The sequence below is a fragment of the Chelonoidis abingdonii genome, chromosome 3 (assembly GCF_003597395.2).
Source record: "Chelonoidis abingdonii isolate Lonesome George chromosome 3, CheloAbing_2.0, whole genome shotgun sequence".
Lineage (NCBI taxonomy): Eukaryota > Metazoa > Chordata > Testudines > Testudinidae > Chelonoidis > Chelonoidis abingdonii.
In genome coordinates, this window is record NC_133771.1 from 183,063,905 (window position 1) to 183,079,237 (window position 15,333).

Genomic DNA, 15,333 nt, shown 5'->3' on the forward strand with positions numbered 1-15,333 from the left:
AATGGATTTTTAATTGTGATCAAGAATCATGACAGCTCTGAAAAGCCCAAGGACCTTACCATTAAGAAACACTATACTACCAGAGCAAACCACTTTTAATCACTCACACACTTTCTGTGGTGTATAATTTAAAATTTCATATCATAGTATGTTATCCTCTTTATGTATTCAGCCATTAGCAAGGTCTTTCTTCCTATCTGTGCACTATTTCACATTACCTAAATTTTACACATCAAGATCAGGATTTCCAAGGATCCTTCGCAACGGAAATTGGGTGCCTAACACTCTTTCGATCCTTGGAAAACCCCAGCCCAGATATTTTGTGTATGCAAGCAAGATAAACAAATAAGGTCAGGAGAATATTATTTTGCAAAGCAGATGGCTGGGCTGCAGTTGACACTGAAGGGAAGGAAGCTGGGAAGGGAAGGGACCAAGACCTAGAAATAGCAAAGCACAGGAGAAAATATTACTATAACTAGGACTTAGAGCACATCTTTCAACACAGATTCTCAGAACATTTGGCAAACGTTAAACAAGCCTCACAACAGACAAGTTATCTTAATAAAGTAAGATGTCTGAAGTCATACAGAGACTCAGTAAGAAATGGAAATAGAACCTGAGTCCAGACTCCCAATTCTCTGCTTTAACCACTAGCCTACATAAACAGCATAGTCAGTTGTCAGGACATCTGTGATGGGAATTATGGGGAAACAGATCATATTTAGTGTTTGGGGTAATTAAAAATAATTTTTAAGAAATAATATCAATAAATGACATTCCTGAAAGTATACAGAATGCATTCCAAAGTATCAAATTATACAGTGCCTTGAAAGTAGTCACACCTTCTTTATTTTAAAAAGTGTACTTTTCTTTAGAAATAAGAATGTTTTTTCATATTTTTGGCACAAGGTTTTAATCAATGCAGATAGACTATTTTAGACAGTATAGTCAATATATATTAATGTAACTAAGAAAAGCCATAGTAGGTCAGACCAATAGTCTATCGAAACCTATATAGTGTCTTTTGATAGTGGCTGGTGCCAGATGTTTCAGAGCTTCAAAACATACTAATATTTTATCCTAAATGTTCTTCTACCACATGTCCCTGTACAAAGGGCATACTGTAAAAATTTCAAAATGCATTACAAAATAAACCTTCAAATATTTTAGAATTTTAGGCTTAAAGAATGTTGCCATAATTCTCAAGATACAGCCAAAACCATCCACCTCTTCCTCCTCAAAATAATAATAAGCCTGCAGTAGGAGAAAATACAGAATGAAATCTAGCTGTTCACAAATTTAAACTCATCTAATAAGTTAAAAATTTGTTTAAACTATTTTCTTAATGTAACAAGACATGTGAGGTGCATTTTAGTATGTAGCTGTTTATAGAAAAATATGATTTCAGTAAGAATATATATACATATATATATATACACACACACACAGACCTTTCATTGACACACCACCTACAGAATTCATTCTTCACCCCGTCAGGAACATTGACCTTCACTGTCAGGATCTTCAGATTTTCCCCTCGGTTAATGGCCAGAATCTGAGTGCAAACATAAATGGCAAAGACAGATGACACACAAAATACCCAAAAGATAAACTTATCAAGTCAACATTTGTATACACATTTGCTTGACATTCTGGAGCAAGTCATGCTGCCTATATAGTAAAACAGTTCACAAAGTACTGGTTTGTACAGATAACATCCAAAATGTAACTTAGATAAAATCACATCATAGCAGAATACAGTATATTGTTTCCCCAGAGTAAAGAATCCCAATTTCATTTTGAGAATCTAGTTTCTTTTATATATATACATATGTACATGTATGTATACATATATTATATAGAGAGAAACACAATATATATATTTATATATATTTAAAACAAAATAGGAAAATAGCCAGTTGTTAATTCATTGATTGATCCACTGAGGTGTTGTCCTTGTACAACCACAGTTCAGACTTTCACTAAACAAAATAGAAAGTGATTCAAAGCAAAACAGGAGACTACAGAAGAGATAGAGCTACATTTATGCTCCTGGTTTCCTTATTTGTACTGACAACAACACATATTAAAATCAGTCAGTTTGTAGCAGAATGTGTGACAAGAAAGATAATCAGTTTAATTTGTAAAAGTTGAACTTTTCATTACTCACCCCTAGGAAACCTTAAAACATTTTGGACCCCATTTTCAAATTAGTATAAATATACCAGCCTTTAAATCACTGCACATACTGATGACACAATCATCTATGCTCACAGGAGAAAGAATCTGTGCACAAGTGCAGGACTTACACTAATGAACTAGCAGGTCTGGAAAGAAAAAAATCTATTTCAATACACGTTTTGGGTTTTTTATGGTCATCTGTGACTAAGATGCAAATCTGAGGTCACAATTCAAGAGGCAATTACTGGAAGTTTGTCACTATGAACCTAGGCTAAATCCCATTTAAGTCAACGGGATCCTTTTCTATTTAGATCAAGCCCTATATTGGTATCTTATAGACAATGCAATCTCAGAATAAGGAATGTAACAAATGTAAAGCACGTAATTTGCATGCAACAGCACAGCAGAGAACACTGGTTTTTATATTTCAGTTTTATTTCCTTTTTTTCCTCTAAGTTAAGCTCCACCAACACACACATTCTTTAAACATTAGACGTGGAGATTCCATTAAAAAAAGCTGTTAAAAGTTGACATTCCTGTATTGCTGCACATGTTGCTGTATATTACAAGCCACAAATACTGTCACAACAGAGCATTCTGTGTCAATCATGAAATTAATTCAATCACTAGCTAACTCAGACATGTCACATATGTTAAATACAATGGTTTAAAATGACTCCAGGACATAGTACCAATTTATATTCCTCAGCTTTACTGTGCTTGTGACATACCAGGCCTGACATATCATTGAACAACAAAGCTAATAATAAAAATTGCATGTGAAATATTATAGCATCGGGTACCTTGACTGCCAAAGCAAACGTTTTCATGCAGAGATCAGAGAGACATTTTTAACAAATCAAATACTTTCATGTTCATTCCATTTTTTTATATATTTAAAAAGACAAAGTTAATGTCAAGCTAAAATGAAATCAAAATGATGTTCAGGACAAACAACGTATCTGATATAGAATTATAGTGTCATTATTCACAACATTATTATTAAGCGTCAGTGTTTAATTAAAATACTTTATTTACAAGGGCTTATAACTAGGCAGTAAAAATGCTCTGAGTTGGAACTTAGTGAAAAGAGTTCTCTCTCACTAGCAAATGTTTTCACCAACCTTAAAATTCAACACTCGGTTTAGTCTGTTCTAAATGATGAGTGTCTACAGAAAAAAATATAAATTGAAAAGGGCCTCAATTAAATATGGCAAGCAGTTAGCCAATTTCCCCATGTCATGTACAGTATTCACTTTTGGCAGCAGATTCCACGAACAGCCACAATGGACATAAGCTACCATACATTTTTCTCCAGCTCTCAATTGTGTCTGTATTAACAGACTGGAATGGATCCAATGGATAGGAGTTACACTATAATGAATAATGAATAAAATAACTTTTAAAAACAAAACAGGAGCAGGGATTTAATCCAGTGACACAAAGAGATACATCAGACTTAGTTCTAGCTATTGAATACATAACATCTTGTGTATCATTTCACAGAACTTTTTGATTACATATTTATCAGAGCCTTAAAATAAGCAGCAACAGTCTTGAATTAATATATTACATTTATATCTTTCAGTAACTTTAATTATCTCTTTTGAATAGAGTGACTAGATAGCAACTGTGAAAAAACGGGATGGGGGTGAGAGGTAATAGGCTCCTATATAAGAAAAAGTCCCAAAAAACAGGACTGTCCCTATAAAAATGGGATATCTGGTCACCCTACTTTTGAATCACACTTTTAAATTGGTATTGAAGTTATTATGCCTAAAACATGGTATTTTACATATCACTCTCCCCCCTAGAAGAAGGGCAGGATATGTTGACCTCTTTCCTCTTAGGGTATGTCTACACAGCAACTAGACACCTGCATTTGGCCCATGCCAGGGAACTCAGGCTTATGGTTGTTTCATTGCTGTGTAGACTTCTGGGCTCAAGCCCAGGACCAGGACCGTGCGAGGTGGGCGAGTCCCAGAGCTCAGGCTCCAGCTCGAGTCCAGAAGTCTACACTGCAATGAAACAGTTCCGCAACTCAAACCCTGTGAGCTCGAGTCAACAGGCACAGACCAGCCACGGGTATCTAGTTGTTGTGTAGACAGACATACTCTTAGAGAAAAAGGGTGCATAACTACTATCTTTAATGTACAGCAAAATCTTCCAGACAGGCGGCACCTTCAGGAAAGGTAAAGCTACACATACAACGAAGCTGACATTGCGTCGTTATTTTTCAAGACCTATATTTTAATATATTTTTTTTAATTCAGCAACCAGGAATTATCTTTGTTTCTCCATCCAGTTCAGTTCATATCCTTCTTTACATGCAATTAAAGTTTTCACTAGTACAGTAAAAGCTTTTTTATCCAGCATGCTGGGACAATGGGGGTGGCGGGGGTGTGCCAATAAGTGAAAATTCCAGCTAACCAAGAGGGGAGGGAGTTTGGGCACAGGACGGGGTGTGGGGCTGGGTATTGGGGCACAGGATGGGGTGCAGAGTGCTGACTCTGGGAGGGAGTTTTGGTGTGGGAGGGGACTCGGGATAGGGGGCTAGGGCTGGGGCTAGGGCTAGGGCATGGGAGTGGATGCAGGGTGCCGGATCTGGGTGGCATTCACCTCGGTGGCTCCCCACAAGCAGCAATCTGTCCCTGCTGCTCCTAGGCAGAGGCATGGCTAAGTGGCTCTGCGCACTGCCTCCACCCACAGGTGCTGCGCCCGCAGCTCCCATTGGCTGCAGTTCACAGCCAATGGGAGTGTGGAGCTAGCACTCAGAGCAGGCACGGGCAGCGTGCAGAGCTGCCTAGCCACGTCTGCAACTAGGAGCAGCAGGGACAGGTTGCTGCTTGCAGGGAGCTGCCAGAGGTGCGTGCCACCCAGATCCAGCACCCCCTCCCATGTCCCAAACTCCAGCCCCGCACCCCCTCCCAGACTCCAAAGCCCTGGTGGCTGTTCTTCCACATAGGAGCAGCAGGGACATGTTGCCGCTTCCGGGAAGCCATGCAGAGCCAGGTAGGGAGCCTGCCAGGCCCATGCCAACTAGACTATAAACCAGACTTTCAATGAAGATCAGAAATGCTGGTTTATAGAGCTTTCTGGCTGGTAAAGTACCAAATAACACAGCTTTTACTGTTCTGTTGTTACTCACACTACAAATCTAGAATAGCAACTTATTCTGTACTTTTATATACATGATTTTATTAGATACATGATTCTGAATGGCATAATTAAGGTTGTTCATAGAACTTTAACTCTGAGTACTGCCTAACTTGAATGCTCTAGCATTCTCAGTGTAATTTTTATGTAGGGAATCTTTTTTTCTTTTTCTTTTTTTTAAATTTCACAGATTCTTCCTAAAGTTTCCAAGTTCTCCACATCACTTACAGACATGCTTCTTAAAAAACAATGGACTGAAAAAGAGGATTTCTTTGAATGAGTTTATCTATCCCCTCTTCTCTCTTCAGTGCATATTTTATATGGCCTCCTTAATATGGAAGATCACAACATTCTTTACTGAAAGTCATAACAGGTACAGGAGAAAAGACATTACTTAAAGAGGAAGTGACTTGCATTATTTAGGAGGGAAGGAGAGTTCTAATCCAGAGCACTGCAAGTGAAAGTGTGACCACATAGCTTTCAGGGTTGCAAGGACTGGGTAGGAAAGAAATTCAGGGTGGGGAAGGACTAAGATTTTCAGAAACCGAGGGCCAAGTTGAAAGAGAAATAAAATACTAGGTGAAAATATAAAAAACAAAAGGTTTTATTTTTCCCCCTAGCAAGCAAGGCTAGAAAGATAAAAGGTGTTCTGAAATTAGGAAGAGAGTATGGCAAGAGAGAAGTATTTTGTATTTTTAAAAACAGGAGATCTAGATTGTAAACTCCACAGTGTGACGTCACAGCCTGTTGCTTAATTATGTTTGTACAGTGCCTAGCACAATGGGACCTAACCCTAGCTGGGCTCTTAGGCACTACCACAATGCAAACAACACACTTTTCAAGTATGACAGACAAACATTCAGTAGTTAGAGTAGAGTTGGCAAGAAGGCAACAAAAGTAAGGTCAGTGAGGACATAAGCTAATGATGAAACAAAGGAAGTTGGTGATGGATTCACTGTTGATGGGGACTGAAGAAAAGTTTATAGGCTGATCAAGAAAGAATAAAGCTCCTGGTCTGGCAAAAGCAATAGAGGCACATTCCTTTGTTGTTGTTTTGTTTTGCACTTGTTTAATCTTCAAAAGGGGAAGAGAAACAGAATCCTGGACAATTTCCCAAGAGATTCTTCTACTTTTCAAAAGGAACATAACATAAAATGTGCATTTTAAAAAAACTGAAGCTGCAAGAACTGTTTAAAAGTTTAAATTTGCCTTTTCACCATTTATGATTTTTAATTTATTTTTCCCTCTTCACTCAGTTTGGAGGATGAAAGTAAACTGGCCAGTCACTTTTTAAAAAAATATTCAGCTATTAAGTGTTCTGGTTCTCGGGCCCTAGCACAATTTTCACATTTATAACATTATTGGAGAATATTTTAAAAACCATTCATACAAATTTCATTTTCACTTTTTTAAAGTAAATTTGGAGCCTTCGTTTTTATAGAGAAAAGCTTGCAAATGTGGGTCAAAAACCAGAAGGGAAGTAAGAAGCACTCAAATGTATTTAATTACCCTGATTTTCAGGATTTTAATGAGGTTTTCAAGCCAATCTCATGATTCTGGGGGGCCTGACTCATGATTCTAATATAATACTGCTCTCAGAAAAAAAGACTCCAGACACTGAGAAAGTAATGGTTAGCAACTATGCATTCTGAAATCACGTACTGTGCAAACAAAACACGCTCTTTGTCTCCTCTATGCTGAGTCACCAGAGGGCATCAGTTTCTAAACCTTCCAAGTTACAGGAACGGATTCTTTAACTGATACTGCACATGCACTGTTAATTTTAGTGTTCTACAAAACAGTGATGAAGACTATACATCACTTGTGGCATTTAAAATAAGATTAAGACAAAGCAACAGAAAACGTGTTACGGAAATAATCCTGAAGTGGGGCTAGTTGAAAAAAGGTGACAGGGTTTTTCTCTCTCTAATTTGCATGATTTCAACGTGGTGAAACGTGAATAGATGTTGTTGATTTATTCTCAATAACTCAGTGAGCCATGTTAGGACACATTGTGTGATCTTATATCTTTATCACGCATTCTAACAGCAATCTATTTTTGCTGCCACTTCAGTAATGGAGAAACTGATTAGTCTGCAATAGTTGAAGTTGTCTTTTTTCAAATGAAAAACAATCTCCGGTAGGGATCTACAAACTTGTCACACCACAGTATTTTATGATAAAATATAAATGATTTAAAAGAAATACTTTAAAAATGATAGTCTAAGCTTGAGCTAATTGAGCTCTTCAGACTTCATTAACGTAAACCTCTACAGACCAATTACTGTAAAAATATGATAAAATGCTATAAACATTGACACTTAATAAAAAGAGCATAGCAGGGACCTCTTACACATTTACAACAAAGGTTCGATATTAAAACTATTAGTAATAATTTCATCCTTTCCCCAATACCCAGATTGCTAGAAATAATGTAATCTTTGTAGTATTACACGTGAACTAATTTCATACCTCAGTACCTCTATGGCAAGTGTTCAGCATAACAAATCCACTTTAAAACACTCAGGAGAATTCAAAACAAAAGTCAAAATTAACTTTAACAGGCAAAACTTCACATGGCTTTTTAAAATGGCAACAGGACAAGCCAATGAAGACAGTGTCACAGAAATAAAGTAATGTTGTACAAGAGCAGAAGCAGAAAACAGCCACCTACAAATCTAGACACTTCTTGTGGATTAATGAAGGTTCTTCATTTAAATAATAGAACAGTGTCCAGAAGGTACACACATTGCCTGTCAGCCCATCAGGGCAGAATTCTCTACATTTAGAATATTCAGAGCAATACACGAAGTGTGCACCTCTGTTTCTAAGATTAAGCAATTTGGAGCAGCATGTGTACTGATTGGGATGTAAGACATTGCATATCAATGGAAAAAGTTCCTCTCCAGTGCAGAAATCGTTCTTTCCATAATCCCTTTTGAAGGCCTACAGCTCTATAGTTATCATTTAAGACTATCAGAAAGACCTCACAGATCAGAAGACTGATCACCTGCCAAATAGGAAAAATACTACCTATGTCTTCAGTATGTTATATGCTGAATGTTTCCCTTAACCTTCTTATTTGAAGCATTCAGCACAAGTGAAGTTGCTGAACTAAAAAAAAAAAAAAGTAAAGTACTATATTGGCAGGTCACCTTTAACTACAATTATCTAACCTTTTCTTGCTGCTTTGCACCAATTTCAACTGACAGGTTCAATGCCGAGTGGCTCAAAGCACTCTTTGCCCATGTGGATGGTCTCTGAGCCACTCAGTGTTGAAGCAAACAACAGAAGAAGACATGACCAAAGAACTACCAAGAAAAACGCATTGAATAAAGTAACCTATATTCTTATCCTTGTCAGGATAAACTACTTAACCTTCTCCTTTTTCCTCCAAATGCTTGGTACCTGCTTATTGCCTTGGAAAAACAGAGCACGTGCCCTATTCTCCTTCAGCAAATGGATCTCATTGGTATCGAACACTCTGCTATTGACTCTTTAAATACATTTGATTAATTAGACACTTTAATTAGACATAAACATGCCTAAGTACTCAATTCCCACTTCAATTTTTTAACAAGTGTTTTAACCTTCCAAGTTACTTTTCCAAGAAACCAGTGTCTTTCGTTACCTCAGGTGACTGAATGGTGAAAAAAAAAAAAATGGGTAAACTCAATTTTTAAAGGAAATACTTATGACACCTTTTTTTTCTAGGAGATGTGTACATGCTGTCAGTTACCATTATAAAGAAAATCAATAGCATATTCATAATGTGTACCTGGTGATGCTGAATGTTCTTAATATTGCAAGAAAAATTCTGGTACAGTTGGAATTTGTTAACATCTTTCTCATTTACATTTTTTGATGACACTTTTGCCAAGGCTGACTGGATACATATGTACCTTTGCTGACATCTAAATACAAAGAAGAGTAAGTTAATTGGGTGATATGACATGAAGCCTTTAATAGTGTAACTGGAGTTTGTGTTAAAACATAAAATCCTACAGAAATAAATATGAAGCTGATACTATTGTGTTCAATTGCATTTTATGCCAATCATCATAAGGGAATTGCATAACATGTCTTAGGGACACGAATGAAATCATAAGACATAGTTAATATATCGACAGCAAAAGTATTTCAAGCAGAGCTCAGAAAAGCTGAGCCTTATCCTTCTCAAGAGTGATCTAAGTGAGGAGCCCAAAGGCTCCTTTTACACTGAAGTTTGGGGGTTTTCACTAGCCAAGGGATGATAGTACTGTGGATGAGAAGTAAGTTTTAACTCATATGAAACTAAATGGCCCAAAGGTTTTTTAAACCTGGAGACTAGCCATTTTTGGAGGTTTGGGAAGGCCCATATAAGGTGCTGCGTGAAAGGAGAAGAACTGGTCTATGGCTAGGGCAGAGAGACTATCTGGAAGTCCAGATGGACACAGTCCTGCCAACCCCCTGGCTGTGTCCCCCACACTTGTCTGATGGAGTAACTATACTTCTGTGGCTACTGGATCCTAACACCGGCCTGATCCGATGAGCGGCCAGCTGAGAATAATGACAAAAGGTGAAACAAAAATTGTGGCTCCAGACCAAAGAAACCAATAGGTGGATGGGGAGCATGACAGTCTAGAAAACTGCAGAAGGACTAGTTCAGTTTCTTGGAAAGTGAGGGAGAGAAAAGAGCAACATTTATTCAGGTGCTTCTCACTCTCATCCTCACAATACTAAGTAACCTAGGTTAGTAACCTAGGATAACATTTTCAAAAGCACCTAGCACACTTGGGAACCTAAATCTCTTTTTCAAAAGTGGGCTTCTGTACATGGGGAAAACTGACCAGAACAGCTATTTTGGAATAGCTCCTCATGTGAACAAGGTATCTAAAATATGCCAGAAGAGAGTGTTTACACCAAGGAGTTATATCCAGTAGCTAAATTACACTGGAGTAGCTATTCTGGAATGGCTATGCTGGATAATTTCCCCCCAAGTAGGCAAGCCATTAGGCACTTGGGAGCCTAAGTCTCCCTGAAAGTCAATTAGGTGCTTTTGAAAATGTTACCCTTAGTCTTTAATGATTACTAGCCAAACTCTAGTTTTAAAATATTTTAAAAACCAGTTTATGAAAGCTATAACCTGTCCACGATTGGTGTAACCATGTCAAATGAAACTGTTTTTTTTTTAAATGTCATTCTAATTTACCATGCAAAAAAGGATCCTGTTAACATTGTGTGTTAACTTATAACTCCTCTTTTCAACACAGACCACTCCTTTAAACAAGTATTTGTTTTAACCCAGTCCTAAATCAATTATTCATTCTAACCTCATTGCACATAATGTTATTATAAAGTTAAAATACAAAAGGAAAAAGCTTTCAAATATGTTTATTTCTCCTGTCATTTTATACAAATAGAGTTCATGAGGTTGCAGAACGCTGCAAAGATATAACGTGTTTAGCAAATGCCTACATTTCATTTTGTATGCAGTACTGTTATAGCTGTGTTGGTCCCAGTATATTAGAGAGAAGATGGTCCAGTAAAAGATATAACCTCACCCACCTTGTCTCTCTAAATTTCACTTTAACATTTAGCCAAACTCAATAGCCACTTGCTTCTTGGCATATCCTACTATGACTTTATTATAGACAGCTAAATTTTAGGATATCCTTTAAAAAAAAAAGAAAATGTTCCACGGCAACAATTCTTAATTTGTAGTTTAGACTGATACAACAGAACAGCGTTTCTCAAAAAATGAGCGTGTAGGACATCAATGTTCCATTAAGCATTTTCTGGTTATCTGCAGAATTAATTATTTTGAGAAGAAAATAGTAAAAGAACAGGGGTGGCTAACCCACAAAAGCATCTCTCTCATGCAAAGCAGTCCTCAAAATGATGCCCGGCTCTGAAGGCAGCAGCACAGAAGTAACAGTGGCATGGTATGGTATTGCCACCCTCACCTCTGCACTGCTGCTGACAGGGCACTGCCTTCAGAGCTCGGTGCCTGGCCAGCAGCTGCTGTTCTCTGGCCACCCAACTCTGAAGGCAGCACAGAATTAAGGATGGCAATATTGTGACCCCCTTGGAAAAGAGAAGACTGAGAGGGGACATGATAGCAGTTTTCAGGTATCTAAAAGGGTGTCATCAGGAGGAGGGAGAAAACTTGTTCACCTTAGCCTCTAATGATAGAACAAGAAGCAATGGGCTTAAACTGCAGCAAGGGAGATTTAGGTTGGACATTAGGAAAAAGTTCCTAACTGTCAGGGTAGTTAAACACTGGAATAAATTGCCTCGGGAGGTTGTGGAATCTCCATCTCTGGAGATACTTAAGAGTAGGTTAGATAAATGTCTAGACAGTATATGGTTCTCCCATGAAGGCAGGGGACTGGACTCTATGACCTCTCGAGGTCCCTTCCAGTCCTAGAGTCTATGAATCTATGAATAACTTTGTGACACCCCCCCATCCCCTTTTGGGTTGAGACCCCCCATTTGAGAAACGTTGGTATTCCCAGTGAAATCTGTATAGGGTAAAAGTACACAAAAGATCAGATATCACCCGGGAGACCAGATTTCACGGTCCAAGACATGTTTTTCACGGCGATGAATTTGGTATGGCCCCATCTATAATATCAGCCAATCAGATCCTACTCAATTCATAATGCTAAAAAAATTACTTTTTCTGGAGAAATTGCTCCATATAGATAACAGTTGCACTAATAACAATGCAGCAAGAGCAACTGTCACTCTACTGCATCAATTCATCAGATGAAGCAATTAAATCTAAATCAGTATTTAGCATAACAAAAATAAACTCATTCTATTCAAATGCAGTCAAAGATCAATGTCTCCTGCTTTGAAAATAAATCTCTCTGATTTGTTTTGGCATTTATATTAAAGCAGGAGACTATTATCTTCACACTGTTTTAATTATACCGATTCTATGCTTTAAGAATTAAACCACAGAAAATGAGCCATTAACCTTTATAGGCTGCATCCAGCCCTGGCCTAAGTGGGTGCGAGTGAAGTGAGACATTAGGTCTCAGGTTGGCCCTGAGGGCCTAATCTGTATGCACACAACTTACTGGTAAGTACTTGAAAAGCTGAAGTGTGAGGAAGCCGCAAGGGATGGAAAATTTTCCTTCAGATTTTCAATCCCCCTAAAACTCTGAGGGAGAACAATTCACGGAGCTATCGTGAATGAAGCTGCTGAGAGACATTCTAAATCCAAGCTTTGAGGGATTAAATATCCTGTCCTGATCACAACAGATTTCTCCTATTCTGGTCTTGAATAAATTTGCCAGGCACAGGACTAAGGATTGTGTGTATGCAGAGAGAGCGATAGCCAATAATACTTCTTTCCCAGCATTTGTGTGGGGCAAGTTCTCTGCCAAACACAAAAAGACAGAATTTGGCCATGTAACCTGCAAAATAAGTGAATGACTATGAAACTTTGAAACTTACAGTGTCCTAATGAAATCCAGTGTATCCTTATCTTTAGCAAACATGTCAGCAAGGATGTGTTGTACTCCAGCCTCTACTTCCTGAATGGTTGTAAGTCCTTAAATGAAAACATACTGCTAATTATTATAAAGAAGCTAAAAACCAGCAATAACAACATCAGTAATAAAACATATCCCTAAATACATACAAATGGAAAGGATATAAATACGAGCTACTGGAATAATCTGGAATGTTGCAATAAAGAAACAAAATTGATGAAATTAGCGAATAGCATCTGGCCTTCCCTTCCAAACCATCTAAAATTAATATCAGATTCTACAAGTATAGATTATTAATTATGTTACTGTAAATCAAAGCAACGTTAATTGAGAGATTGGTATCAAACATCTGTACTTTATTCTAAAAGTACTTGCATGGGCGTCATATTTATTATACATTAGAAATAATAAAAATAATAAAGTTAGATATTTGGACACAGATTAAGAGAGTTCACCCAAGATAAGTAAGCAAAACAGAGGATCACACGCTCCCACTACCTACCATGTATGTCACTTTTTTAAGCATACTACATTGTTGCAATCCTGAGTACCTTTCCATAAAATGCTATAAACTTCAGTATTACGGGGGGAGCACATTGTGATCCCTGTACTGAGGCTGCCTGATCTTCAGATGCTTTTTGTTCTTTTTTAATTATTTCAACCATTTTGCTCAGCACAGCTGTAACTCTTAGAGGGTCTGTTATTCCAAGGATTACTCCTATAGCCTTTTTTTCAAAGTATAGGTACAAAAATGTTTGCTATACCGCTCAATGTGGAACATTGGCTGTTTTTAAATGAGAGATTGCAATATTTTTGTTAGTAGCTGAGCCATTTCATTCACCTTCTTCAGAACTCTTAGAGCAGGGGTTCTCAAATGGGGGATCAGGACCCCTCAGGGCATCATGAGGTTATTATATGGGGGGTCGCAAACTGTCAACCTCCACCCCAAATCCCGCTTTGCCTCCATCATTTATAACAGTGTTAAATATATTAAAAAGCATTTTTAATTTATAAGGGGGGGTGTCACACTCAGAGGCTTGCTGTGTGAAAAGGGTCACCAGTAAAATGGTTTCAGAGCCACTGTCTTAGATGTACCTTCTGACCTGGTGACTAATTTGCTTTGTAAATTATTAGTTTGCTCCTAAGCCTCTTTTTCTGACACCTCAGACTCAGAGTACCTCCTCTTTATTACCAGAAAGGAGCACGTCCAGGTTAGAAATCCCCTCAACATCTCAGAGGTAAAGAATGATGTAAAGAAATAATTTCACATCTCAGCAATGTCTTTATCTTCCTTAACTGCTCCTTTTAACCCCTGATAATCCAACAGACCCACCAATTGTTTTGCAGATTTCCTGCTTCTGATATACTTCATGAATTCTGGACTCACTTGTTAAACCAATTGTGTCCCTCACAACTCTGCAAGGCTTCATATCCCACTGAGAGCAATCAAGCCAAGTATAAACTCATATCTGCACACTCAAGTTTAACACCATTTAGCTGCACTACTTCTCAAAAGAATCTGCCAAATCTACGTGCTTCAGTCTGCTGATTGTAAAACAGACTATTTACATATACATAAAGCACTGTTCCAGAGTGTTACACCCTCCACAAAGGTAACAGTCTAATCCTGCAACCAAGTTATTATAGGTAACCTTTTACTTCAAATGCTAGACATCTGTGCTGCAGTGCCAAAATTTTAGGATTCAAACTCTGCTGCTGGCGCACGGGATGAGGCACCACGTTCCACATTATAGAATTTGTTCTTGCTTTTTTTTCCTTTTAAAATAAAAAGTTACGCAGAAAAAACCTTCAAAGAATGTTAGGGTCAAGCACTCCAAATTAGTAAATACCAGAACTAAGGCTGCCAAAGCAATCTTAATTCTATGCACTCGCGCATATGCACTATGACCTAGCCTTTAATAATATGATCGAATGCTACTTTTTCCTATAGAATCCCTGCCTCAGGTGCTTAGCGAATGAGAAGTGAAAGGCATATGAAGACTGAGGCATGATTTGTCTTCTGGTTTAAGGAGGTCCACATGAGCAGGGGAACTCTGTTTCATCCCTGGCTCTGTCAAATTTTCTATACAATACTGGTCAAGTTTACTACACCAAAATTTTGCCCAGAGCCAACAATTGTATGTCCTTCATTTTTTGAATGTCCAATTTGACATGAGGTCTCATTTTAAGAAGTGATGGGCACTTGCAGTCCTGCAGACAGCAGAAGCTATGAGTGCTCAGCATCTCTGCCAGTAAGGCAGTGTGGCCGGAGGAACCAGAAGATTCCACCTTCTAATCCTGGCTCTCCAGGGATAACGTGTAGCCTTGCGCAAATCTGTTTCAGGGCTGGTCTACACTACTGGGGGCGGGGGGGAAGAAGGGGCAGGAATAACATAGCTGAAGTCAACGTACTTAGATCTACTTACCGCAGTGTCAACGGAAGATGCTCTCCCGTCTATACTAGACATGATAAATCAACCCCCTCTGGATCAATCGCTGCCCCTGAATCCAG

At 38.1% G+C, this 15,333-nt stretch overlaps 1 protein-coding gene across 1 annotated transcript in view; it reads right to left on the minus strand.

Annotated features, from left to right (window-relative positions):
- The window catches only part of SRBD1 (S1 RNA binding domain 1), a 281,147-nt gene that overhangs the window by 225,902 nt on the left and 39,912 nt on the right, over nucleotides 1–15,333 (minus strand). The window contains exons 10-12 of the mRNA XM_075064368.1: nucleotides 12,784–12,880; nucleotides 9,116–9,251; nucleotides 1,452–1,555 (exon numbers count right to left, since the gene is read on the minus strand). Coding sequence (XP_074920469.1) covers nucleotides 1,452–1,555; nucleotides 9,116–9,251; nucleotides 12,784–12,880 — 337 coding nt within the window. The remainder of the gene's footprint in view (nucleotides 1–1,451; nucleotides 1,556–9,115; nucleotides 9,252–12,783; nucleotides 12,881–15,333) is intronic.